This window comes from Mustelus asterias, chromosome 6, assembly GCF_964213995.1.
Source record: "Mustelus asterias chromosome 6, sMusAst1.hap1.1, whole genome shotgun sequence".
Classification (NCBI taxonomy): Eukaryota; Metazoa; Chordata; class Chondrichthyes; order Carcharhiniformes; family Triakidae; genus Mustelus; species Mustelus asterias.
The window spans coordinates 90,614,963-90,641,223 of NC_135806.1; the positions used below are offsets into that span (position 1 = coordinate 90,614,963).

The window sequence follows — 26,261 nt, forward strand, 5'->3', positions numbered from 1 at the left end:
CTTTCAATCTGCGCCCTCTTGTTCTCACTTCCTTCATGGATATGAACAGCTTCTCTCTATCTATCTTGTCATGATTTTGAAAACTAACATCAAATATTCTCTCAACTCCAGATACAATAATGACTTTTAAGGGGCATTTTGACAAATACATGAATAGGATGGGAATGGAGGGATATGGTCCCAGGAAGGGTAGGGATTTTAGTTCAGATGGGCAGCATGGTCGGTGCAGGCTTGGAGGGCCGAAGGGCCTGTTCCTGTGCTATAATTTTCTTTGTTCTTTGTTTGTCCTCTCCAAGAAAACAGTCCCAACGACTTAAATCTTTCTTCATAACTGAAGTTCCTTAACCCTAGATCATTGTCATGAATCTTTTCTACACTCCTTCGCCAATGCCATCACATCTTTTCTCGAACACGATCCCCAAAATTGGATGCAATACTCCAACTGAGGCCAAACTAGTATCATATACATGTACTGTATACTGTATACTGTACTCTATGCTCCTATTAATAAAGCCAGGCATACTGTATCCTTTATTAACTTCTCTCTCAACCTGTTCTGTCCCTCTCTGTTACCTCTGCCAGTGTCTCCTCAATTTCTATTCACTTCTCTCCATATCCTTGGATGTATCTCATCCAGTTCTGATGTTTTATCAACTACAAGTATGGATAGCATATCCGTTTTTTCCTCCTTATCAATTTTAATTCCTTCTAGTGTATTAATTATCTCCTCTTTCACCCTGGTCTGGTTAGTGTATTCTCCCTTGGCAAAGTACTAATGTAATACCTCTGCTATTCCTCCGGTCTCCCTGTATAAATCTCCTTTTTGGCCCTAGTCAGCCCTACTCCTCTTCATCATGGATATGTTGAGAGAAGACTTTGGGATTCCCTTTTAGGTTAGCTCCCTGCCTCTGTTCATACTCTCTCTTTGCTTCTCTTATTTGCTTTTTCACTTCTCCCGTGAACCTTCTATATTCATCCTTTTCACCGTTGTATGATCTACTTGTCATCTGTCACAAACACACTTTCCCTTATTCATCTTAATTGCTATCTCTTTTATCATGCAGGGAACTCTCATCATAGAAGAAATCATCATAGAAACCCTACAGTACAGAAAGAGGCCATTCGGCCCATCGAGTCTGCACCGACCACAATCCCACCCAGGCCCTACCCCCATATCCCTACATATTTTACCCACTAATCCCTCTAATCTACGCATCCTAGGACACTAAGGAGCAATTTTAACATGCCCAGTCAACCTAACCCGCACATCTTTGGACTGTGGGAGGAAACCGGAGCACCCGGAGGAAACCCACGCAGACACGAGGAGAATGTGCAAACTCCACACAGACAGTGACCCAAGCCGGGAATCGAACCCAGGTCCCTGGAGCTGTGAAGCAGCAGTGCTAACCACTGTGCTACCGTGCCAAGGATTTGTTTTCCTTACTTTTGCCTTTCAAAGGAATATTTCTTGACAGTGCCCAAACTATCTCCTCTTGAAGGTGCATTGTTCAGTTGATTTTCCTGCCAGCCTTTGATTCCAATTTGTCTGGTCCAGATCCATTCTTACTCCAGTGAAGTTGGCTTTCCCCGAGTTAATTATTTTACTCTGGATTTGTCTTTGTCCTTTTCCAGAGCCAACCTAAACCTTATGATAAAATGATCATTGTCCCCTGGATGCTTTCTTATTGACACTTGATCCACTCGACTCATCTCATTCCCAAGAACCAGGCCTAGAGTGGATTGGAAACATGCTGCTGTAGAAAATGTCTCTGCCCTCTCTGCCTTTTACACTGCTACTATCCCAGTTTACATTCATACAATTAAAGTTCCCCATTATAACTACTCCAAATATCTTGCACCTATCCCGTAATTTATTGTGTTTTTGTTCCTTCACACCTTTCCCCCTAGTTGTTGGCCTATAGACTACACCAAGCAATGCAATTACACTTTTCTTTGCTTAGCTCGAGTCAAATAGGTTCTGTCCTTATATCCTCCGGGATATCTTCTTTCTCCAGCACTGCAAGGCTCTGTTCAATCAAAATCACACTCATTCCCCTTTCCTTTCTTTCCTATCTTTCCTGAACACCTTGTATCCAGGAATATTTAACACCCAGTCCTGTCCTTCTTTGAAGCAGGACTCTTTTATAGCCATAAAGTCATACTGCCCATATGGTAAACTGTGGCTGTAACTTACCAATCTTATTTATCACACTCTGTGCATTCACATAAACACACATTAACCCTGATTTAGACTTCATTGCAATCTCCCTTACTCTGACATCACCTAATAACTGTTCCCTACTCACGTGCCACATATCTCTCCCAGTATTCTGAAAACCTTGCTATTCTTCTCTGATATTTCCTCCTGGTTTCCACATCCCTGCCAAGTTACTATAATAAGAAGTTTAACAACACCAGGTTAAAGTCCAACAGGTTTATTTGGTAGCAAAAGCCACACAAGCTTTCGGAGCTGCAAGCCCCTTCTTCAGGTGAGTGGGAATTCTGTTCACAAACAGAGCATATAAAGACACAACCTCAATTTACATGAATAATGGTTGGAATGTGAATACTTACAACTAATCAAGTCTTTAAGAAACAAAACAATGTGAGTGGAGAGAGCATCAAGACAGGCTAAAAAGATGTGTATTGTCTCCAGACAAGACAGCCAGTGAAACTCTGTGGGGGTTACAAATAGTGTGCCATGAACCCAATATCCCGGTTGAGGCCGTCCTCGTGTGTGCGGAACTTGGCTATCAGTTTCTGCTTAACAGTTGATCAACAGTTCCAACGCGCCACAGCGAAAAACCGCACCGACCTCCTCAGAAGACAAACACGGGACACAGTGGACAGAGTACCCTTCGTTGTCCAGTACTTCCCCGGAGCGGAGAAGCTACGACATCTCCTCCGGAGCCTTCAACATGTCATTGATGAAGACGAACATCTCGCCAAGACCATCCCCACACCCCCACTTCTTGCCTTCAAACAACCGCACAACCTCAAACAGACCATTGTCCGCAGCAAACTACCCAGCCTTCAGGAGAACAGTGACCATGACACCACACAACCCTGCCACAGCAACCTCTGCAAGATGTGCCGGATCATCGACACAGATGCCATCATCTCACGTGAGAACACCATCCACCAGGTACACGGCACATACTCTTGCAACTCGGCCAACGTTGTCTACCTGATACGCTGCAAGAAAGGATGTCCCGAGGCATGGTACATTGGGGAAACTATGCAGACGCTGCGACAACGGATGAATGAACACCGCTCGACAATCACCAGGCAAGACTGTTCTCTTCCTGTTGGGGAGCACTTTAGCGGTCACGGGCATTCGGCCTCTGATATTCGGGTAAGCGTTCTCCAAGGCGGCCTTCGCGACACACGACAGCGCAGAGTCGCTGAGCAGAAACTGATAGCCAAGTTCCGCACACACGAGGACGGCCTCAACCGGGATATTGGGTTCATGGCACACTATTTGTAACCCCCACAGAGTTTCACTGGCTGTCATGTCTGGAGACAATACACATCTTTTTAGCCTGTCTTGATGCTCTCTCCACTCACATTGTTTTGTTTCTTAAAGACTTGATTAGTTGTAAGTATTCACATTCCAACCATTATTCATGTAAATTGAGGTTGTGTCTTTATATGCTCTGTTTGTGAACAGAATTCCCACTCGCCTGAAGAAGGGGCTTGCAGCTCCGAAAGCTTGTGTGGCTTTTGCTACCAAATAAACCTGTTGGACTTTAACCTGGTGTTGTTAAACTTCTTACTGTGTTTACCCCAGTCCAACGCCGGCATCTCCACATCAAGTTACTATAATCCAGCTCTATTTAGGTGCAACCCATCCAGTCCCCAATGTCTGGTCCAGAGCTGGTCGCAATATCCCACAAACGTAAAGCCTTCGTCCCTGCACCATCTTTCTAGCCATGCATTCATCTGCATTATCCTTCTATTTTTATCAGTGTGATTGTTGCCATCGTTGTGTATGCACAGTTCTAGTGTTTTAGCCTCGATGGGGTTTAGGAGTATGGGACATAGGGTTATAGCCTGGAAGCATGGATTTCTTTGACCATCTTTGAATTTTAGCTGGTGGCATGGTGACACAGTGGTTAGCACTGCTGCCTCACAATGCAAGGTACCCGGATTCGATTCCCGGCTTTGGTCACTGTCTGTGCGGAGTCTGCACGTTCTCCTCTTGTCTGCGTGGGTTTCCTCCAGGTGCTCCGGTTTCCTCCCACAGTCTGAAAGACGTGCTGGTTAGGTGCATTGGCCATGCTAAATTCTCCCTCAGTATACAGGCGCCGGAGTGTGGCGACTCAGGGATTTTCACAGAAACTTCATTGCAGTGTTAATGTAAGTCTACTTGTGACTAATAAATAAACTTTTGTGTAAAATTGGTAAAGGGAGAAAATGAATTGGGCATTTAATGTAATATTAATTGATTGCAATGTTGATCTAACATAGTCTATTGTTTCATGTACGATGCTAAATAAATTCATATTTTATGTTTGTAGGTTTCTAGAATTATGTTTCACAAAGAAGCCCAGAACATTGTAAAAGAGTTTTTCCCTGACAGCTATAACTCAGACCTGTGAACTCTCTCCCCCAGCTTCCCATCGCTGATCCAATCTCCAGGAGTAATCTGGAGATTACTACATTTGCTAATTTCCTACCTAGCTCCCAAAATTCTTATTTCAGATATAGTGCAGTGAAGAGAGAAGTTTTACTTCAAATTAAATTTAGCAATAGACCAGGAGGACATAGATTCAAAATTAATGGACAGCAAACATAGGATACAGCAAATCTTCACCGTAACTTGTAACATTCCTGAAAATTGTGACTTTGAGAGTGATGACTTCAAGTGAACCATGGCTTCCCATGGGAATCACTGCTAAAGCTGGAGTTCGGTTCCTTTGGACATTTCTTGCCCCGATAAACTAATGCACAAGTTGAAATATTGTACCGTCTACGTGCATTCCTAGCTGGAGTAACAAAAATACTGTATAAATTCAAATTAGGTAACACTAAGTCAGCCAAACAAGCCCTGAGTAGCACAGCTTCTGTGTATCATCCACAGCATCCCTGAAACACAGAACAAACCGGGATAGGGGGTTTGCCTCCCCCTCCACCCAAGGTTACTCAGTTCAGTGGCTGGCAGCTTCACATCACTGCCCTGCTCCAAGAATGCGGACCTCACTCTCTCCTCACAGTCTGGGCATCTGGCGACTGCGGCAGCTGCTCTGGCATTTAGACATGGTGGCGGCTGGTCCAGAGTTCACAGAAAACAGAGTTAATGTTCTGAGTCCTTTTGATGTTAACTCTGTTATTCTCCACAGACGCTGTCAGACCTGCTGAGTTTTTCCAGTATTTGCTATTTTTAATTCTTCTAATAAGATGTTGTTTTGACAATGTTTATTATTTCAGATTCTCTTATAATGTTTTCTCTTTTGTTAGAATCTTACCAGCTGTGCCTGTATCAACACTGAATTTGCCCAGAATGCCACAGCTATGTCCGGACGATGTCCCAGAACAAATTGTGGAAATGCTTTCCCAGCATTCTTTGCAGTTGTTTGTATTGGAAGTCTGATAGGTGCAATGGCACAGACTCCTTCTGTCGTGATTCTGATCAGGTGAGTGAACTTTCCAATGGCAATCTATAATGTTGCTTTAAGAATATTCTGAGATAGTTGTATCTGCTTCAGCTAATTTATAGGCAAGCTCTGCACTTTGGCTCAACACATACCTTGAAAAAAAATAATTAAAAACAATAGTATTGGTCCTTTCAAATGTCATGTGGCGAAAAATTCAACCTCTACAAATTACAGCTCCTTCCGATTTCATTATTCACACATGTCTATAGAAGAGTCACATAGACATAAAGCATTACTGGACTGAAGGCAAATCTACAGATAAGATGCATCTCAAGGAAGTCACTCAGAGTTCACTCCAGCCCCAGTTAATTTATCTCGAGTTGCTTTTCTCAAGTCAACATTAATTGGAGCTCTATGTGAACCTCCCAAATCAACTTGGGCTTTGAAATGAACTGATTAACACAGTGACAAAAATATTGGAAAGATGAAAAGCCTTCGCTTTGGGTACTAATACCCCACAGCATTGTTTCAAGAAGCAACTTATAGAGCAATAACAGATTTTAAATAATCGAATCAGTCTGAAATGTTATGTTTCTACTGCTGCTGGTGCTGCGTAATCTCGTGCAGTGTAAACTAGGTTCCACAGTGCTGGATAGAAAAAATGTCTCCAGTAATATAACAAGGCAACGTATTCTTTTCCCTAGCAACCAACTGAAATCGTCTGAAAGTTAATTGTTTCTTTAGTTGTTATTTGCTTGAAATGGATGCTGCTCGCAATACACTAGCAGCTCTCTGAAAGGGCAGGATGCACAAGGTTAATGAGTTAGTTAAGAGTATGAGTGTACTACAGTACAGCAGGCACCAGATTGCCACTATGCGAGTGCAGGTTTTACATGGAGACGAGGTTATCGCTAGGATTAAGTCTGTTGTCCGGACAGTGATGTCTAGTGGATGTTAATTGGTTTTCTTTCTTTGCCCCTACAGGTCTGTGAATCCTGAATACAAATCGTACGCCCTTGGTGTTCAGTTCCTCATGCTGAGATTACTTGGTGGGTGTTTCAATTCAGTTATTTAATGAAATAGCGATCCATTTTCGTTTGCTCCTACTCACAATCGAGATTCTGAGAATTCAGGAGAATGTCCTTTGTGATTGCTGAAAACTAAATGTGAAAGTTTTTTTTTAATGTAGCCATTAAGTTGCAGCTTGCTACTGGTGCTGATGTGATACCCATCATGCCAAGGGCAGCAAGCACACCATGTTTCAGTGGCATAAAAATAACAAAGCAGCAAGAGGCGACTAATAAACATTCCTCGCTAAAAGCAAAATACTGCGGATGCTGGAATCTGAAACAAAAACTGAAAATGCTGGAAAATCTTCGCAGGTCTGACAGCATCTGTGGAATCCAGACTCGAAACGTCGGCTCTATTCTCTCTCCAGAGATTTTCCAGCATTTTCTGTTTTTGTTAAACATTCCTTGCTGCTCAACTCCTAATAAAGTAAAACTCATATATTGGTACTTTAACCTGCCTACCTGCTTTGATGGGACAGAAGAACAATGCTGCAGATGATGAAAAACTGTATTATAAACAGAAAATGCTGGGGATGTTCAGCAGACCTGATCACATCTCTGGAGGAAAAATCTGAGTTAATGTTTCAGCTTGAAGACTTTACAACAAATTGATAATGATGCCAGATTCCTTCCCACCCACCAGAAGGGCAACAAGCGCTCTGTAAATGAGTGCAGACATTTAAAATGAAAACATACAGGGTTAAAAGAAGACATGAGGTTGCTTTGGCAGAGAGAGTGAAGGAAAATCCAAAGAGCTTCTATAGGTATGTTAGGAGCAAAAGGATAGTGAGGGATAAAATTGGTCCTCTTGAAGACCAGAGTGGTAGACTGTGTATGGAACCAAAAGAGATGGGGGAGATACTAAATGGTTTTTTTGCATCCGTATTTACTGAGGAAACCGGCATAGAGTCTACGGAAATAGGGCAAACAGGTAGGGAGGTCATGGAACCTTTACAGATTAAAGGGGAGGAGGTGCTCGCTGTCTTGAGGCAAATCAGAGTGGATAAATCCCCAGGACCGGACAGGGTATTCCCACGGACCTTGAGGGAAGCTAGTGTTGAACTTGCAGGGGCCCTGGCAGACATATTTAAAATGTCAGTATTCACGGGGGAGGTGCCGGATGATTGGAGGGTGGCTCATGTTGTTCCGTTGTTTAAAAAAGGTTCCAAAAGAAATCCGGGAAATCATAGGCCAGCAAGTTTGACATCGGTGGTGGGCAAGTTATTGGAAGGTGTGATAAGGGATAGGATCTACAAATATTTGGATAGACAGGGACTTATTAGGGAGAGTCAACATGGCTTTGTGCGTGGTAGGTCATGTTTGACCAATCTATTCGAGTTTTTCGAGGAGGTTGCCAGGAAAGTGGATGAAGGGAAGGCGATGGATGTTGTCTACCTGGATTTCAGCAAGGCCTTTGACAAGGTCCCTCATGGGAGGTTAGTTAGGAAGGTTCAGTTGCTAGGTATACATGGGGAGGTAGTAAATTGGATTAGACACTGGCTCAATGGAAGAAGCCAGAGAGTGGTTGTGGAGGATTGCTTCTCTGAGTGGAGGCCTGTGACTAGTGGTGTGCCGCAGGGATCGGTGTTGGGTCCATTGTTGTTTGTCATCTATATCAATGATCTGGATGATAATGTGGTAAATTGGATCAGCAAGTTTGCTGATGATACAAAGATTGGAGGTGTAGTGGACAGTGAGGAAGGTTTTCAAAGCTTGCAGAGGGATTTGGACCAACTAGAAAAATGGGCTGAAAAATGGCAAATGGAATTTAACGCAGACAAGTGTGCGATATTGCTCATTGGAAGGACAAACCAAAGTAGAACGTACAGGGTAAATGGTAGGACTCTGAAGAGTGCAGTTGAACAGAGGGATCTGGGAATACAGGTACAGAATTCCCTAAAAGTGACGTCACAGGTGGATAGGGTCGTAAAGAGTGCCTTTGGTACATTGGCCTTTATAAATCGGAGTATCGAGTATAAAAGTTGGAGTGTTATGGTAAGGTTATATAAGGCATTGGTGAGGCCGAATTTAGAGTATTGTGTACAGTTTTGGTCACCTAGTTACAGGAAGGATGTAAATAAGGTTGAAAGAGTGCAGAGAAGGTTCACAAGGATGTTGCCGGGACTTGAGAAGCTGAGTTACAGAGAGAGATTGAATAGGTTGGGACTTTATTCCCTGGAGCGTAGAAGATTGAGGGGAGATTTGATAGAGGTGTATAAGATTTTGATGGGTATAGATAGAGTGAATGCAAGCAGGCTTTTTCCGCTGAGGCTAGGGGAGAAAAAAACCAGAGGGCATGGGTTAAGGGTGAAAGGAGAAAAGTTTAAAGGGAATATTAGGGGGGGCTTCTTCACGCAGAGAGTGGTGGGAGTGTGGAATGAGCTGCCGGATAAAGTGGTAAATGCTTTTAACATTTAAGAAAAAGTTGGACGGGTTCATGGATGAGAGGGGTGTGGAGGGATATGGTCCAAGTGCAGGTCAGTGGGACTAGGCATAAAATGGTTCGGCACAGACAAGAAGGGCCAAAAGGCCTGTTTCTGAGCTGTAATTTTTTATGGTTCTAAATGTACAGAAGAAAATCAAACTGAATACAGAAGAGCAATCAATTTCATATGACATTTCATACACCGACTTAAAGATTGTATTAGGCCTTTTCTCAAGTGGAGAACACACCCCAAGCTCACAACTAAACCTAGAGGTTCGTCTGAAATTGGTGATCATCAAAAAGTTTTGGCAAGCTGCACTTGCTTGTCAAAATATCCAGAGGCAGGTTACCGGTGCTCCAATTTGGGTTGTCTATCACACTGATGTTGGCCCCCAGTTAGACCCTGGGGGAGGTAGAAAGAGTCATAGAATAGAATCATAGACTCACTGCATTGCAGAGGAAGGCCATTCGGCCCTTTGAGCCTGCACCTACAACAGTCCCACCCAGGCCCTATCCCTGTAACCCTGCGTATTTACCCTGCTAATCTCCTTGACTGAGGTGCAATTTACTGTGGCCAATCCAACTAACCTGGACATCTTTGGACTGTGGGAGGAAACCGGAGCATCTGGAGGAAACCCACGCAGGCACGGGGAGAATGTGCAAACTGCACACAGTCACCCGAGGCCTGAATCGAACCCGGGTCCCTGGCGCTGTGAGGCAGCAGTGCTAGCCACTGCCCAACTGTGCTGCCCGGAGAACACGATTGAGTAACCACATTCCCACATTAAACCGCAGCAAAACTGTGAGGAGCTCCACTGCTTCTTCTGGGTTGAAATTCAGCTACGTTTAAAAAAGCAATCAAAAATCAGGGACTGGTGCAAATTTGACACCTGCTCCCCTCAGCATTGACTAACCTCCCTGAGGAGCCCTTAAAAAGTATTGAACCCCTAATTAGCAAAGATAAACTACCTAACACTTAATTGGTTTCACTGCCAGGGACACCTGGTTTTCACTCAAACCAATATCCAGCACCAGACATAACTCAGCAGTTCTTGGAGTACAGGAGAAAGGACTGCAAAATTAACCTTCTATTTGTCTCATTTTGCACCTAAAATCAAGCATAACAAGATCCAATTTCTACCACAGGGAGTCAAACCTAGTGTAATCTGCAGATACAGTGGGGTTAGAGAGTGGGATTAGTGTTTGCAGATGTAATTCAAGTCATACAATGTATCCTTATTTTCAGTTAATACTTTGATTTGATATGATTTCTAAATTAATTCAAAACTGATAGAAATTTGTGAAGTTAGTTGGAGCACAGGAGTTGCCTTGCTATGTAGGAAAGGCAAAATTGAGAGACCACAGTGCCACCACTGCTTGAAGAATGCAAGTTCACCATAACATGCTATTTACATGTGGAAGTTCCTTTATAAGGACCATAGTATCCTACAGTGCAGAATGAGGCCATTCAGCCCATTGAGTCTGCACCCACTCTCTAAAAGAGCATCTTACCCAGGCCCCCCACCCCGCAACCCTGAGCATTTCCCATGGCCAATCCATGTAACCCACATATCTTTGGACCCAGAGGAAACCCATGCAGACACAGGGAAAATGTGCAAACACCACACAGTCACCTAAGGTCCGAATCAAACCTGGGTCCCTGGCACTGTGAGGCAACAGTGCTAACAACTGTGCCACTGCGTGCCCAAGAAGATGATGAACAATCAAAGCCAACATGCTATATTTGAAACAGGCACGGTTCACTGGGATAATAGGGGGATATGACCCAAATTATCTGTCTAGGCAAGATAGTAAACAGTAAACAGACCCTTAGGTTAACAGTTAGAAATGCACGGAGCACAATATGTATGTATATATTTCGCTGTCAGGTGAAAAGATGCTTTATCAAGATCTAACATTCCGAGGATAAATAGACAGAAAACAAAAGTAAAACTTTAAACTGGATGTTGAGGGGCGACCTGATAAAAGTCTGCAAAATTATGAGGGGCATGGACAGAGTGGACAGTCAGAAGCTTTTTCCCCAGGGTGGAAGAGTCAATTACTAGGGGGGGGCATAGGTTTAAGATGCGAGGGGCAAGGCTAAAGGAGATGTACGAGGCAAATCTTTTTACACAGCGGGTGGTGGATGCCTGGAACTCGCTGCTGGGGGAGGTAGTGGGAGCAGATACAATAGTGACTTTTAAGTGGCATCTGGGCGAATACATGAATAGGATGGGAATAGAAGGATATAATCCCCGGAAGGGTAGGGGCTGCAGGCATGGAGGGCCGAAGGGCCTGTTCCTGTGCTGTAATTTTCTTTGTTCTTTGTTTTTTGGAAGCCTATAATCAAGATAGGGCTAACAATATAAAAGATAATCATGAGGAATGTGGAACATCTCATAAAGAGGTGCAAATGGAGATTAGAACAATGAGCAGAGAATGTGAAAGACATTTAATGAGGAAGGAAATAGCAAAGGTCTTTATAAGCATGTAACCTATCCAGTCATAAATGATGGTAGACGGTTAAACAGTGGAGGAGACTCCACAAATATCCCCATCCACAGTGAAAGGGGAATTCAGCACATCAGTGCAAAGGATAAGGCTGAATCATTGCAACTATCTTCAGCCAGAATTGGTATATGGATGATCCATCTTGGCCTCCTCCTGAGTCTCCAGCATCACAGATGTCAGTTCACTTCCAATGATATCAAGGAACAGCTGAAGGCACTGGATACTGCAAAGGCCATGAACCCTGATATTAGTACTGGAGACTTGTAATCCAAAACTAACTCTGCCCCTAGCTAGTTGTACTGTTCCAGTACAGCTACAACACTGGCATTTACCTGACAATGTTGAAACTATCCTGATATGTCCTGTCCACTAAAAGCAGGACAAACCCAACCCGGCCAATTACTGCCCCATCAGTCTACTCTTGATCATCAGCAAAGTGACAGAAGGGATCATGAATAGTGCTATCAAGCAGCACTTGTTCAGCACTAACCAGCTCATGGACACTCAGTTTGGGTTCTGCTAGGGCCACTCAGCTCCAGAACTCATTTGAGCCAAAAGAGCTAAATTCCAGAGGCGAGGTGAGAGTGACATCAAGGCAGCATTTGACCAAGTGTGGCATCAAGGAGCCCTAAGAAAACTGGAATCGATGGGAATCATGGGTAAACTCTACAATGGTTGGAGTTATACTTGGCACAAAGGAAGAAGGTTGTGGTTGTTGGAGGTCAATCACCTCAGCTCCAGGGTATCACTGCTGGAGTTCCTAGGCCCAACCATCTTCAGCTGCTCCATCAATGACCTTCCCTCCACCATAAGTGGGGATGTCCGCTGATAATTGCACAATGTTCAGAATCATTCACCACTGCTCAGATACTGAAGCAGGCCATGTCCATGTGCAGCAGAACTGGATAACATTCAGGCTCGGGCTGATAAGTGGCAAGTAACATTCATAGCACACAAGTGCCAGGCAATGACCATCTGCAAAAGAAAGAATTTAATCATCTCCCCTTGATATTCAATGGCATTACTGTAGCTGAATCACCATTTGCACTGGGGGCTACCATTAGCCAGAAACTGAACTGGACCATCCATTTTAATATGGTGGCTCCAAGAACGGGTCAGAGACTGGGAATTCTGCAGCAAGTAACTAGCCTCCCGACTCTCCAAAGTCTGCCCACTATCTACAAGGCTCTAGATGGAAATGTGATGAAATACTCTTCACTTCCCTAGATGAGTGCAGCTCCAACAACACTCAAGATGCTTGACACCATCTAGAACAAAGCAGTTCACTTGTTTGGCACCTCATCGACCACTACTTGTGACACTAATAAACTTTAAACTTTATTTCACAAGTTATCCTGAAATAGGATCATTAGAAATCAAGCCTGGCATTAGATCCAGCTGCTATAAGGCCTGATTTCCATTGTGCCAAATTAATCCAATTTATATTGGTACACGCATTTGTAACTCATTACAGCTTTGGTCCAAAATGGACAAAAAAGTTGAATTCCAAAAGTAAGATGTGAATAATTGCCCTTGACATTCTTGAAGCATTTGACCGAGTGTGGTATTAGAGAACCAAGTCAGGGGTGTGACGGATAACTCTCCACTTGCATGGATGAGTGCAGTGCCAACAACACTGAAGAGATTCAAGGCCATCCAGGGCAAAGCCGCCCATCTACTGTTGTAAGGTTGCCTGGTACCTCACCAAAAGATCTGGAGGCTTGTGTGGTTGAACGTAAACTATTTATTGTTAACACACAACATATCTCTAAGGCAAAGCCCTGTCCAGATGTTATCTTCATGTCAACTTCTCTCAGATTCTCGCTACACACTGTCATGTGACTCTATGTCATAATGTGGGTGGTACTGTTTCTCCAGTCCCATATTAATCCTTCCTAACCTGAACACCCTTGTACCGCACTTCCTCCCATTAATAATGCATGGTGATATCAGTGTGCACCATATACAAGAGGCAGTGCTCTCTGTGGACAGCACCTGCCAAACCCACAACCTCTACCACTTAGTTGGACAGGGCATCAGATGCATGGGAACTGTAAGGTCCCTTCCAAGTCACACACCATCCAGACTTGGAAATAGATTGCCATTCCTTCACAACCACCGGGTCAAAATCGTGGAACTCTCTCCTTTACAGTATTGTGGATGTACCTACACCCACACCTACATCAGATGGACTGCAGTGTTTCAAGAAATTGGCTCACCACTACCTTCTGAAGGCCGATTAGAAATGAGCAAAAAATGCTAGCCTTGCCAATGACACTCACATCCCATGAAAGAATTATTCAAAAAATATTCACAATTCAGAAGAAGTCATATTAGACTTGGAATGTTAGAACATAGAAAGCCACTGCACAAACAGGCCCTTCGGCCCACAAGTTGCGCCGATCACATCCCCACCTCTAGGCCTATCTATAGCCCTCAATCCCATTAAATCCCATGTACTCATCCAGAAGTCTCTTAAAAGACCCCAACGAGTTTGCCTCCACCACCACTGACGTCAGCCGATTCCACTCACCCACCACCCTCTGAGTGAAAAACTTACCCCTGACATCTCCTCTGTACCTACCCCCCAGCACCTTAAACCTGTGTCCTCTCGTAGCAACCATTTCAGCCCTTGGAAATAGCCTCTGAGAGTCTACCCTATCCAGACCTCTCAACATCTTGTAAACCTCTATCAGGTCACCTCTCATCCTTCGTCTCTCCAGGGAGAAGAGACCAAGCTCCCTCAACCTATCCTCATAAGGCATGCCCCCCAATCCAGGCAACATCCTTGTAAATCTCCTCTGCACCCTTTCAATGACTTCAACATCTTTCCTGTAATGAGGTGACCAGAACTGCGCGCAGTACTCCAAGTGGGGTCTAACCAGGGTCCTATAAAGCTGCAGCATTATCTCCCGACTCCTAAACTCAATCCCTCGATTAATGAAGGCCAGTACGCCGTACGCCTTCTTGACCGCATCCTCCACCTGCGAGGCCGATTTAAGAGTCAACTCTGTTTCACACTGGATGCTGCCAGACCTGATGAGTCTTTACAGCATTTTCTGTTTTATTTCAGACCTTCAGCATCTGAGTATTTTGTGCTTTTGTAGTTCTGAAAAATACAAAAGTTTTCTGAAAAATACATGAAGCTTTTCATTCATTAGGAAAATTCACAAGAATATCAAATGCAAAGGGAACAACAATTTATAGTGCATGAGAAGCGAGTTCTGATTGGTTGGCAAGTGGATACTGATTGGTAGAGACATTGCCATGGAAAATGCACCAGATAACTAATGACTGACAGTTAACTGCCAGGCAGGTCGACTCTGGTCAAAGCATTACTCTGGGGGATGAAGTTTGCATTTTGTTTCATTGAAAAAGGTGCAATGTGTGTACATGTTCTTTCTGTCTGCAAAGGGCAAGACCATGTGTATTAATGGATGTAGCCAATGCATAGATGATACATTTGCTATATTTGTATCAGCAGCTGCATGTAAGAATTTCTATACAAATCTTTAATGGACTCCATCCTGCGCTCAATTTCATCTTTGAAATGGAGCAGTTTTTTTTAATTCATGGGCAGCGTCGGGAGCGGGCAGTGTAGTGTGTGGGAAGCAGAGTGTGAACTATAAGGGCTTTGGCTCACAGGGCTTAGGCAGATAGGGCGAGCAGGGGTGAGTTTAATACATTTTTGCTGTTTCTACCTGGTACTGGCAAGGTATCTAGAGGGGAGGGGTTGCAGGCAGTGCTATGTTCCTCTTGCACTATGTTTGAGGTGAGGGACGATGACAGTGTCCCTGCTGATTACATCTGTGGGAAGTGCACCCATCTGCAGCTCCTCCAAAACCGTGTTAGGGAACTGGAGCTGGAGTTGGATGAACTTAGGATCATTAGGGACGCAGAGGTGGCCATAGACAGAAGCTTTAGGGATACAGTTACTCCAAGGAATGAAAATAGATGGGTGACGGTGAGAGGGGCTGGGAGGAAGCAGTCCGTGCAGGGATCCCCTGTGGTCGTTCCCCTTAGCAACAAGTATTCCGCTTTGGATGCGGTTGAGGGGGACGACATACCAGTGGTGAGCCGCAGTGAGAGGATCTCCAGCACTGTGTCCGTCTCTGTGGCTCGGGAGGGTAAGGGGCAGAGCGGGAGGGCAATAGTTATTGGGGACTCGTTAGTTAGAGGGATAGATAGGAGGTTCTGTGGCAGCAAAAGAGACTCACGGGATGGTATGTTGCCTACCGGATGCCAAGGTCCGTGACGTCTCGGACCGTGTTTTCCGGATTCTTAAGGGGGAGGGGAAACAGTCACAAGTCGTGGTACACATTGGTACCAACGACATAGGTAAGAGAAGGGACGGGGATTTAAAACAGGAATTTCGGGAGCTGGGATGGAAGCTGAGAGCCAAGACACAACATGTGGTCATCTCTGGTACGTTGCCGGTGCCACGTGATAGCGAGTTGAGGAACAGGGAGAGAGTGCAGTTAAACATGTGGTTGCAGGGATGGTGTAGGAGGGAGGGTTTCAGATACGTGGATAATTGGAACACATTCTGGGGAAGGTGGGACCTGTACAAACAGGACGGGGTGCACCTGAACCAGAGGGGCACCAATATCCTGGGAGGGAAATTTGATACTGCTCTTAAGGGGGGTTTAAACTAATTTGTCAGGGAAGTGGGAAAAGGAGTTGTAGTCCAGAAGTCAGTGTTGAGGGTGGTGAGGTATTGGGGAAGGTATCAGGGTCAAGGGTGGGTACCGGTAGACAGGAAGGTGGGTTGAAGTGTGTCTACTTCAATGCAAGGAGCATCCGAAACAAGGTAGATGAACTTGGGGCGTGGATTGGTACTTGGGACTACGATGTTGTGGCCATTGCGGAGACGTGGGTAGAACAAGGAGAGGAATGGTTGTTGGAAGTTCCGGGGTATAGATGTTTCACTAAGTGTAGGGAAGCTGGTAAAAGAGGTGGAGGAGTAGCATTGTTAATCAAGGATAGTTTAACGGCTGCGGAAAGGCACTTCGAGGGGGATCTGCACACTGAGGTAATATGGGCTGAGGTTAGAAATAGGAAAGGAGCGGTCACGTTGTTAGGAGTTTACTATAGGCCCCCAAATAGTAATAGAGATGTGGAGGAAGAAATTGCTAAGCAGATTATGGGTATGTGTGGGGGTCACAGGGTAGTTGTCATGGGGGACTTTAACTTTCCAGATATTGATTGGAACCTTTGTAGGTCAAATAGTTCGGATGGGGCAGTTTTTGTGCAGTGTGTGCAGGAGGGTTTCCTGACACAATATGTGGATAGGCCGACAAGAGGTGAGACCACATTGGATTTGGTACTGGGAAATGAACCGGGCCAAGTGTTAGATTTGGTTGTGGGAGAGCACTTTGGAGATAGTGACCACAATTCGGTGTCTTTTGTTATTGCAATGGAGAGGGATAGGGCCGTACGGCAGGGCAATGTTTACAATTGGGGGAGAGGTAATTATGATGCGATTAGGCAAGAATTAGGGGACATAAGTTGGGAACAGAAACTGTCAGGGAAAGGAACTAATGAAAAGTGGAACTTTTTCAAGGAACAAATACTGGGTGTCCTTGATAGTTATGTCCCTGTCAGGCAGGGAGGAAGTGGCCGAGTGAGGGAACCATGGTTCACGAAAGAGGTGGAATGTCTTGTGAAAAGGAAGAGGGAAGCTTATGTAGGGATGAGGAAACAAGGTTCAGATGGCTCGATTGAGGGTTACAAGTTAGCAAGGAAGGAGCTGAAAAAGGGGCTTAGGAGAGCTAGGAGGGGACATGAGAAGTCCTTGGCGGGTCGGATCAAGGAAAACCCCAAGGCTTTTTACTCTTATGTGAGGAATAAAAGAATGACCGGGTGAGGTTAGGGCCGGTCAAGCACCGTAGTGGGAACTTATGTATGGAGTCAGTAGAGATAGGCGAGGTGATGAATGAATACTTTTCTTCAGTGTTCACCAAGGAGAGGGGCCATGTTTTTGAGGAAGAGAAGGTGTTACAGGCTAATAGGCTGGAGGAAATAGATGTTCGGAGGGAGGATGTCCTGGCAGTTTTGAATAAACTGAAGGTTGATAAGTCCCCTGGGCCTGATGAAATATATCCTAGGATTCTTTGGGAGGCAAGGGATGAGATTGCACAGCCTTTGGCTTTGATCTTTAGGTCCTCGCTGTCCACGGGGACGGTGCCAGAGGACTGGAGAATGGCGAATGTTGTTCCTCTGTTTAAGAAAGGGAATAGAAATGACCCTGGTAATTATAGACCGGTTAGTCTTACTTCGGTGGTTGGTAAATTGATGGAAAAGGTCCTTGGGGATGGGATTTACGACCATTTAGAAAGATGCGGATTAATCCGGGATAGTCAGCACGGATTCGTGAAGGGCAAGTCGTGCTTCACAAATTTGATTGAATTTTTTGAGGAGGTAACTAAGTGTGTTGATGAAGGTAGGGCAGTTGATGTCATATACATGGATTTTAGTAAGGCGTTTGATAAGGTCCCCCATGGTCGGCTTATGATGAAAGTGAGGAGGTGTGGGATAGAGGCGAAGTTGGCAGATTGGATAGGTAACTGGCTATCTGATCGAAGACAGAGGGTGGTGGTGGATGGAAAATATTTGGATTGTAAGCAGGTTGCTAGCGGAGTGCCACAGGGATCAGTGCTTGGTCCTCTGCTCTTTGTGATTTTTATTAATGACTTAGAGGAGGGGGCTGAAGGGTGGATCAGTAAATTTGCTGATGACACCAAGATTGGTGGAGTAGTGGATGAGGTGGAGGGCTGTTGTAGGCTGCAAAGAGACATAGATAGGATGCAAAGCTGGGCTGAAAAATGGCAAATGGAGTTTAACCCTGATAAATGTGAGGTGATTCATTTTGGTAGGACTAATTTAAATGTGGGTTACAGGGTCAAAGGTAGGGTTCTGAAGACTGTGGAGGAACAGAGAGATCTTGGGGTCTATATCCACAGATCTCTAAAGGTTGCCACTCAAGTGGATAGAGCTGTGAAGAAGGCCTATAGTGTGTTAGCTTTTATTAACAGGGGGTTGGAGTTTAAGAGCCGTGGGGTTATGCTGCAACTGTACAGGATCTTGGTGAGACCACATTTGGAATATTGTGTGCAGTTCTGGTCACCTCACTATAAGGAGGATGTGGAAGCGCTGGAAAGAGTGCAGAGGAGATTTACCAGGATGCTGCCTGGTTTGGAGGGTAGGTCTTATGAGGAAAGGTTGAGGGAGCTAGGGCTGTTCTCTCTGGAGCGGAGGAGGCTGAGGGGAGACTTAATAGAGGTTTATAAAATGATGAAGGGGATAGATAGAGTGAACGTTCAAAGACTATTTCCTCGGGTGGATGGAGCTATTACAAGGGGGCATAACTATAGGGTTCATGGTGGGAGATATAGGAAGGATATCAGAGGTAGGTTCTTTACGCAGAGAGTGGTTTGGGTGTGGAATGGACTGCCTGCAGTGATAGTGGAGTCAGACACTTTAGGAACATTTAAGCGGTTATTGGATAGGCACATGGAGCACACCAGGATGATAGGGAGTGGGATAGCTTGACCTTGGTTTCAGATAAAGCTCGGCACAACATCGTGGGCCGAAGGGCCTGTTCTGTGCTGTACTGTTCTATGATCTATGTTCTATGGACATGGGCATCGTTGGCTGGCCAGCATTTATTGCCCATCGCAAGTTGCCCTTGAGAAGATGGCGCTGAGCTGCTTTCTTGAGTGATTGATACAACTGAGTTGCTTGCTAGGCCATTTCAGAAGGCAGTTGAGACTCAACCACATTGCTGTGGCTGTGGAGTCAGATGTCGACCAAACCACGTAAGGATGGCAGATTTCCTTCCCTAAAGAACATTAATGAACCAGATGGGTTTTTCCGACAATCAACAATGTTTTCATGATCATCAGTAGATTCTTAATTCCAGATATTTTTTATTGAATTCAAATTCTACCAGCTGACCATGGATGAGATTCGAACCCAGATTCCCAGAACATTAGCTGAGTTTCTGGATTAATAGTCTAGCGATAATACCACTAGTCCGTTGCCACCCTAGTGAGTTTCTTTCCTTGCAGTGCTAGTTGAGAAATCTGCAAGGAGTTCCTTACTGCCACCTACTGTACACCTACCTTCAGTGGTCGATATATGCGTTAGGATAACTATTCCAAGCATGTTAAAATTGGCTTTATTGGCAATCTCGTAAATAGGACCCAAGCCATTTGCTCATCATGCAAGTTTGATGCCGAAATAGGGTGCACCAGTCATCCTGCAAGTTAATGGCTAGCCTGATCATAGAACATAGAACATAACAGCACAGTACAGGCCCTTCGGCCCTCGATGTTGCGCCGACCAGTGGAATCAATCTAAAGCCCCTCTAATCTACACTATTCCAATATCATCCATATGTTTATCCAATGACCATTTGAATGCTCTTAATGTTGACGAGTCCACTCCTGCTGCAGGCAGGGCATTCCACGCCCTTACTACTCTCTGAGTAAAGAATCTACCTCTAACATCTGTCCTATATCTATCACCCCTCAATTTAAAGCTATGTCCCCCCGTGCTAGCTATCACCATCCAAGGAAAAAGGCTCTCACTATCCACCCTATCTAATCCTCTGATCATCTTGTATGCCTCTATTAAGTCACCTCTTAACCTTCTTCTCTCTAACGAAAACAACCTCAAGCCCCTCAGCCTTTCCTCATACGATTTTCCCACCATACCAGGCAACATCCTGGTAAATCTCCTCTGCACCCTTTCCAACACTTCCACATCTTTCCTATAATGCGGCGACCAGAACTGTACGCAATACTCCAAGTGCGGCCGCACCAGAGTTTTGTACAGTTGCAGCATGACCTCCTGGCTCCAAAACTCAATCCCTCTACCAATAAAAGCTAACACACCGTACGCCTTCTTATCAACCCTATCAACCTGGGTGCCAACTTCCAGGGATCTACGCACATGGACACCCAGATCCCTCTGTTCATCCACACTACCAAGTATCTTACCATTAGCCCAGTACTCTGTATTCCTGTTACTCCTTCCAAAGTGAATCACCTCACACTTTTCCGCATTAAACTCCATTTGCCACCTCTCAGCTCAGCTCTGCAGCTTATCTATGTCCCTCTGTAACCTGCCACTTCCCTCCGCACTGTCTACAACTCCACCGACATTAATGTCATCCGCAAATTTACTAATCCATCCTTCCACGCCCTCATCCAGGTCATTAATAAAAATGACAGATCATTGCTCGCTGTATATTGTGCAAACTCATAAATGGGCCTGAGGCCACCACTATCAAAAATCACTTCTAAAAGTTGCCCTGTCTATCTTAGATTACCCTGGAAAAAATTTGAGCAATATGTGAAGCTAGCCATTTCACATTATGCAACAGCAACATGAGTGGTGTTTGCTACTAACAGGATGCTGCCGTCAAGCCAAAAAGACATTTTGCTTATTACACAAATGTGTAATGTGGTCGATGAACTTCAGTGCTGGTGTGATGCCAAGTATGTAGGCCATATATCCCTTCGGCCAGTCATAACAGGCAAGGTACCCAGCCTGTACTTGTAAAACTCAAAACATAATGTCCAATGTTAGATGTGATTCTGCGATTGGACAACATTTGCTAAAATTGATACTTACAACTGATTTAAGATTATTAGTTGGGCTGATTTGTTTGGCATGAAATTGCTCTGATCTCAGGAGTAATGTGTATAGACCGAGGCACATCTTCCTTAGTATGTTGGAAGAGATCTGTTCTAACCATATACTTCCATCAAGGAAAGGATTACCAAGTTATGTGATCTTCTCGATCTAACCTCCAGGTAACATCCACTAGAGGGATCCTTATTTTTTTATTATTTGTTTCTGGGATGTGAGCATCGCTGGTATAACAAACGTTTATTGTCCATCCCTAATTTCACTTGAGAAAGTGGTGGGGAGATTAGAAAAGGCTATAAAACAGCAAATGGGATGCTGGATTTTATACTATGCATTCTAGGGTTTAAATAAAATTTGGCAGGAGTTGACTTTTATCTTTGTTGGCACTGTGGGCGACATGGTGGCACAGTGGTTAGCACTACTGCCTCCCAGCTACAGGGACCTGGGTCACTGTCACTGTGGAGTTTGCACATTCTCCCAGTCTCTGTGTGGATTTCCTCTGAATGCTCCGGTTTCCTTCCACAGTCCAAAGACATGCTGGTTAGATGCATTGGCCATGCTAAATTGCCCCTTAGTGTCCCAGGATGCGTAGGTTAGAGGGATTAGTGGGATGAATGTGTGGGATTGCAGGGATAGGGCCTGGGTGGGATTGATGTCGGTGCAGTCTCGATGGGCTGAATGGCCTCCTTCTGCACTGTAGAGTTTCTATGTTTTTAAGTAACAGGTTGCGCAGAATGAAATTCTCACAGTATTAGTGAAAACTAATTGTTTATTTGTGCTGTGTACTATTAAAAGGTATAAAACTAATTAAGAGTAAGTAAATATGACCTGTGACTGTTTCTCCCAAATTATTTTTCAATATTGCCTTGCCAATATATGGTTTTCTTGCATCTGTAAAATAATTGCGACCCAGATATTGACAGTGAAAAATGCATGCTGTGTTAAAGCATTTATTTACTTTCATTTTTGTCCAAATCCAGCTATTTCACTGTAGAATTATTACATTGTGATGATGGCTGGAGCAGTCAAAAGTTTAAATTAATAAATAACTCATCTTAAGATACTGCATGCTTTAGAATTTCATTGTGATCAAGTTTATTGCCAATTTTCTCAAAGATGGTTTTAGAAACCAAAGGAATATGATTTCTGCCATCTTTAATCATAGGTTTACCAGAAATGTGTAATACAAAGAACATTACATGAAAATTTGGGTGGAAATCAACATGTGTTTAAAATTCAAAAAGGAGTCTGAGGAAAATATTAGATGCTGCATCAATATCTGAACTGAACCATTAACTGAATATGTTCTTTCACTCACTGGCAGTAATTTTGAGTCTTACATTAAAATGGAAATGCAAGTCGGGAGAGATGAGCAGCAAGCTGCTGATTCATTGTCACCCATTTTAACTAACCATGATGGCCAAAGTGACCCTCATTATGTCCCCCTTTGGCAGTGCCTCAGGATTGAGAATGACTCTGGTTTGATGAGTTTTGAGATGACTGACAGATCTAATGCATGATTTACAGGTTCTGCGAACCCTGGGCAGGTGGTGCTTGAAGGGTTGGCTAGATGAATTGTTTGGAGGTTCATACACTCTCTCTGACATCTCGACTTCATCCCTGCGTGTTCCCAATGAAATCTCTGGATGTGCCTTCCTGAAAGAACCTTCTTCACTTTGGTCTGTCACAGGAATTCCCGTGGACCCCACTGTTTCCCCTTTGAGCTGTTCCTCCAGAATGTTTGATCTCTTCAGGGATGCTTTGAGGGTATCCCTAGAGCCTTTCTGCTCTCCTCCTAAACCAGTTATTTCAGGAGTCTTGTGTCTGCTCTACTCGGAACTCGGTCGTGGCAGGAGACTCCCCACAATGTATATAGTCGCACTAGAACCATTTGCAACATCACCAGCTTTAAAAGGCTAAATAACAGGCGTGTCCTGCTATTTAGAATTTAATTTAACAAGCAAATATTTATCTCTGATGATTTCCACTTTCTGAAAACCAATACAGGACCTGTAGGCAAATTATAGCAGTCAGCCAATATAAAAATGATTTTACTTGTGAAGAGATGTCACTATCTCTTCTTCCTTTATAATCAAGAATTGCAATGAACTCACTGGAGTCACTGAACCCAATATAACAAGGTCACTGAATTAATGTGCGGTTCAGGATGATCACTTCACTCCAAAGAGCCTTAGATAAATTCAGATATCTTGTGCTTTCAGTGCTGTGCCCATATCCTGCTCAACACCCTTTCAAGCTAAGCATCCAGCCCAGCTCCCAGATGTGTTAATTTATTGTTATATTTAATATTCTACACAGACATAGACTCCTCTAAGTTCTCATCCAGTTTCCCAACCACTTAATTACATCACTAAAAAAAATTCAAAAGAAAGACAGAGTGACAGTAAAACTGGTGATTGATATTTTTAAAAGGGCAACCCGATGTATTATTCAATTCCTATCTGTTGTATCTTCACTCTTAATTCTGGGTTCATTTAATTCATTCTGCCCTTTTTCTCCTCAGGTTTTATCCCACCGCCGCTTATATTTGGGGCTGCAATTGACTCTACTTGTCTGGTCTGGTCGGAAACATGCAACAAAAGTGGAGCGTGTGCTTTGTATGATAACAACACTTACAGATATCTCTATGTCAGCATTGCCATAGGCTTGAAGACGATTGCCTTTATATTGTACACAACTACATGGCATTACATAAAGAGTCATTCCAAGGCGTATATTCAGGGAGATGAGGACTCAGTTGGTCGAATGACCACGTCAGATCTCTTTGCATCCACATTAACGTTAGACGCGGCTGCAGCGGATTCGAGCAAGACAGCTGGAAGGACAACATTTATCTATCATTTGGGAGAGAATGAAATGTGTGAGAACATTGAGTCCGTCCTTTAACATTTATAAGGAGTGACTGCATCGTTTTGAAGATATAATTTTGTAGGAAAGAAAAACGTTTTCAATAACTATTTTAAGGTTTTTAAGACAGCGATACTTTGAAAGGCACTGGCCTTTTGAAAGATTTTTATTATCCTCTTTGTAGTTACAATTACAGCAATAGACAAGGTTTTTCATGATTCTGTATGGTTCACAACAAATCAGCAATACAGAAACAAATAGAATTAGTGCCAAGAACTGGCAGATCCAGGTTAAAAGAAGCAGTGGGCCCAAGTGGTCAGTTTCTAAAAAGAATTCCTATTTAAATAGCTTTTGTGCTTTTATAAGCATCTTATTTTGCATTTTCTGTGGTGGTATCATACATGCTACATATTGTAACAATATAAATGCCATCCTGTAGCATGTAAACTATATGTTGCAAAGATATACACAATCTGGTTCTAGTCTGGAGTTTATCCTATTCAACCTAGTGCTTCAAAACCCGGATTTCAGAATACCACTTTACTCACAGAGCTCACATTAGCCAATAATAGCTTCTCATTATATGTTTTCGCCCCTGCTTTCCAACTATTTTTAATCAAATTTCTTTTAGTTTAGTATTACCTTGTATATTCACAATACCGGTGTATCATTTTGCCTGAGATGTGACTTTGAACTGGAACATTTATTCTTTCAGGTTATTTTAAAGCAATCCTCTATATATCATTCAAACTGTTTGAGTCCATTCAGCGATAGAGACTTTTTTGCTTGTTCTTATCACATCCAGTACTGTCACAAGAGTTGGTGCTGCTGAGAAGCCAGAGTCATAATGCCAAATGGTGCCTCAGGTCATAAACAAAATACATGAAAGAAAATAGAATGTCCCGTGACACACCAATTATTTATTGTAAATGATAGCTTTTATTTATTTTCTAAGCTGAAATTTAGAAAAAGACTACAATAAATAGACAAAGATTATTCTTACTGTATGAATATGATCACTTTGATTCCCCTTAAGTTTAAGGGCAGGTTTGTGGGTGACACTCTTTGGACACGGTTAGCGGTTAAACAACCTTGATTGTTTCAGGCACTTCCTTCTATTACTGAACCCCTGGTGGAATTACATTGCGCTTTTAAAGTACAGACTTAGCAACAACTTGGGGTTGTTAATTCACATCACAGGTAATGTTACTTTATCAGTGGTGCTGCACATCAATAGTAAGGGCAAAGACAACTTCAACAAGAGCATTTCTAATTGGGTCATGGTTGCACACTCTATATAAAATCTGGCACTAGGCAATTTTTCTCTCTTGTAGAATTCATATTCACCCCACACAGTTGTCAAGTTTCAGGTGCTGCTGTGCTAAGTGTAAAATGCGATGCACAGTTTGAACCTACAATCAAATTATATATAACATGGTTCAGTGGAGCTAGTTAATTTTGTAACGGATGCGAAAATGAAAAAGCCATGTGTATTATTCATACCATTCTTTACCTTAGTCATTGTAAATTTTAATATTCAATTTTTTCTACAGCTGGAACATTAAGAATATTGATATATGTTCTGTTGAATCCAATTGGTTTATATTATTTATATTATGCTTTTTATCATAGAATTTTAAAATAATAATTGCATTATACTTTTGTAAAGCTGATAACTGATTCCAGTGTTGTTTCCTTTGCAGAATGTGTATTTTGTAGTCTGAAGTAGTGTTGCAGAACGGAACATGTATATTGTGTGTTATAAGTGTTGATGCCAATAAGCCCATCCAAATGTAAATTTATCAAATGATAAATGATAAACTTATATTTAATATACAAATGTAATTATCATGCATATAATAACTATTGGTCGAATAGCTTGCTTGTAGTTAGCAAAGTACAGTATTTAAAATCAAATATAATCAGCACAAATGGTAGGATTTCCCCTACCGGCTTCCTAACCCCATCATCAAGCTGAAACCTGGGCCAGAAACCTGCATTGTTTTTGAGTTTTAAGTTTATTTATTAGTGTCACAAGTAGGCTTACATTAACACTGCAATGAAATTACTGTGAAAATCCCCTAATCGCCACACTCCGGCACCTGTTCGGGTACACTGAGGGAGAATTTAGCA

The 26,261-nt window shown here is 43.3% G+C and overlaps 1 protein-coding gene across 1 annotated transcript in view; it reads left to right on the forward strand.

Annotated features, from left to right (window-relative positions):
* Nucleotides 1–25,968, forward strand: part of LOC144494993 (solute carrier organic anion transporter family member 3A1-like) — a 329,502-nt gene extending 303,534 nt beyond the window's left edge. The window contains exons 8-10 of the mRNA XM_078214721.1: nt 5,461–5,636; nt 6,582–6,646; nt 23,785–25,968. Coding sequence (XP_078070847.1) covers nt 5,461–5,636; nt 6,582–6,646; nt 23,785–24,167 — 624 coding nt within the window. The 3' untranslated portion in view covers nt 24,168–25,968. The remainder of the gene's footprint in view (nt 1–5,460; nt 5,637–6,581; nt 6,647–23,784) is intronic.
* Nucleotides 25,969–26,261: the final 293 nt, after the last annotated feature.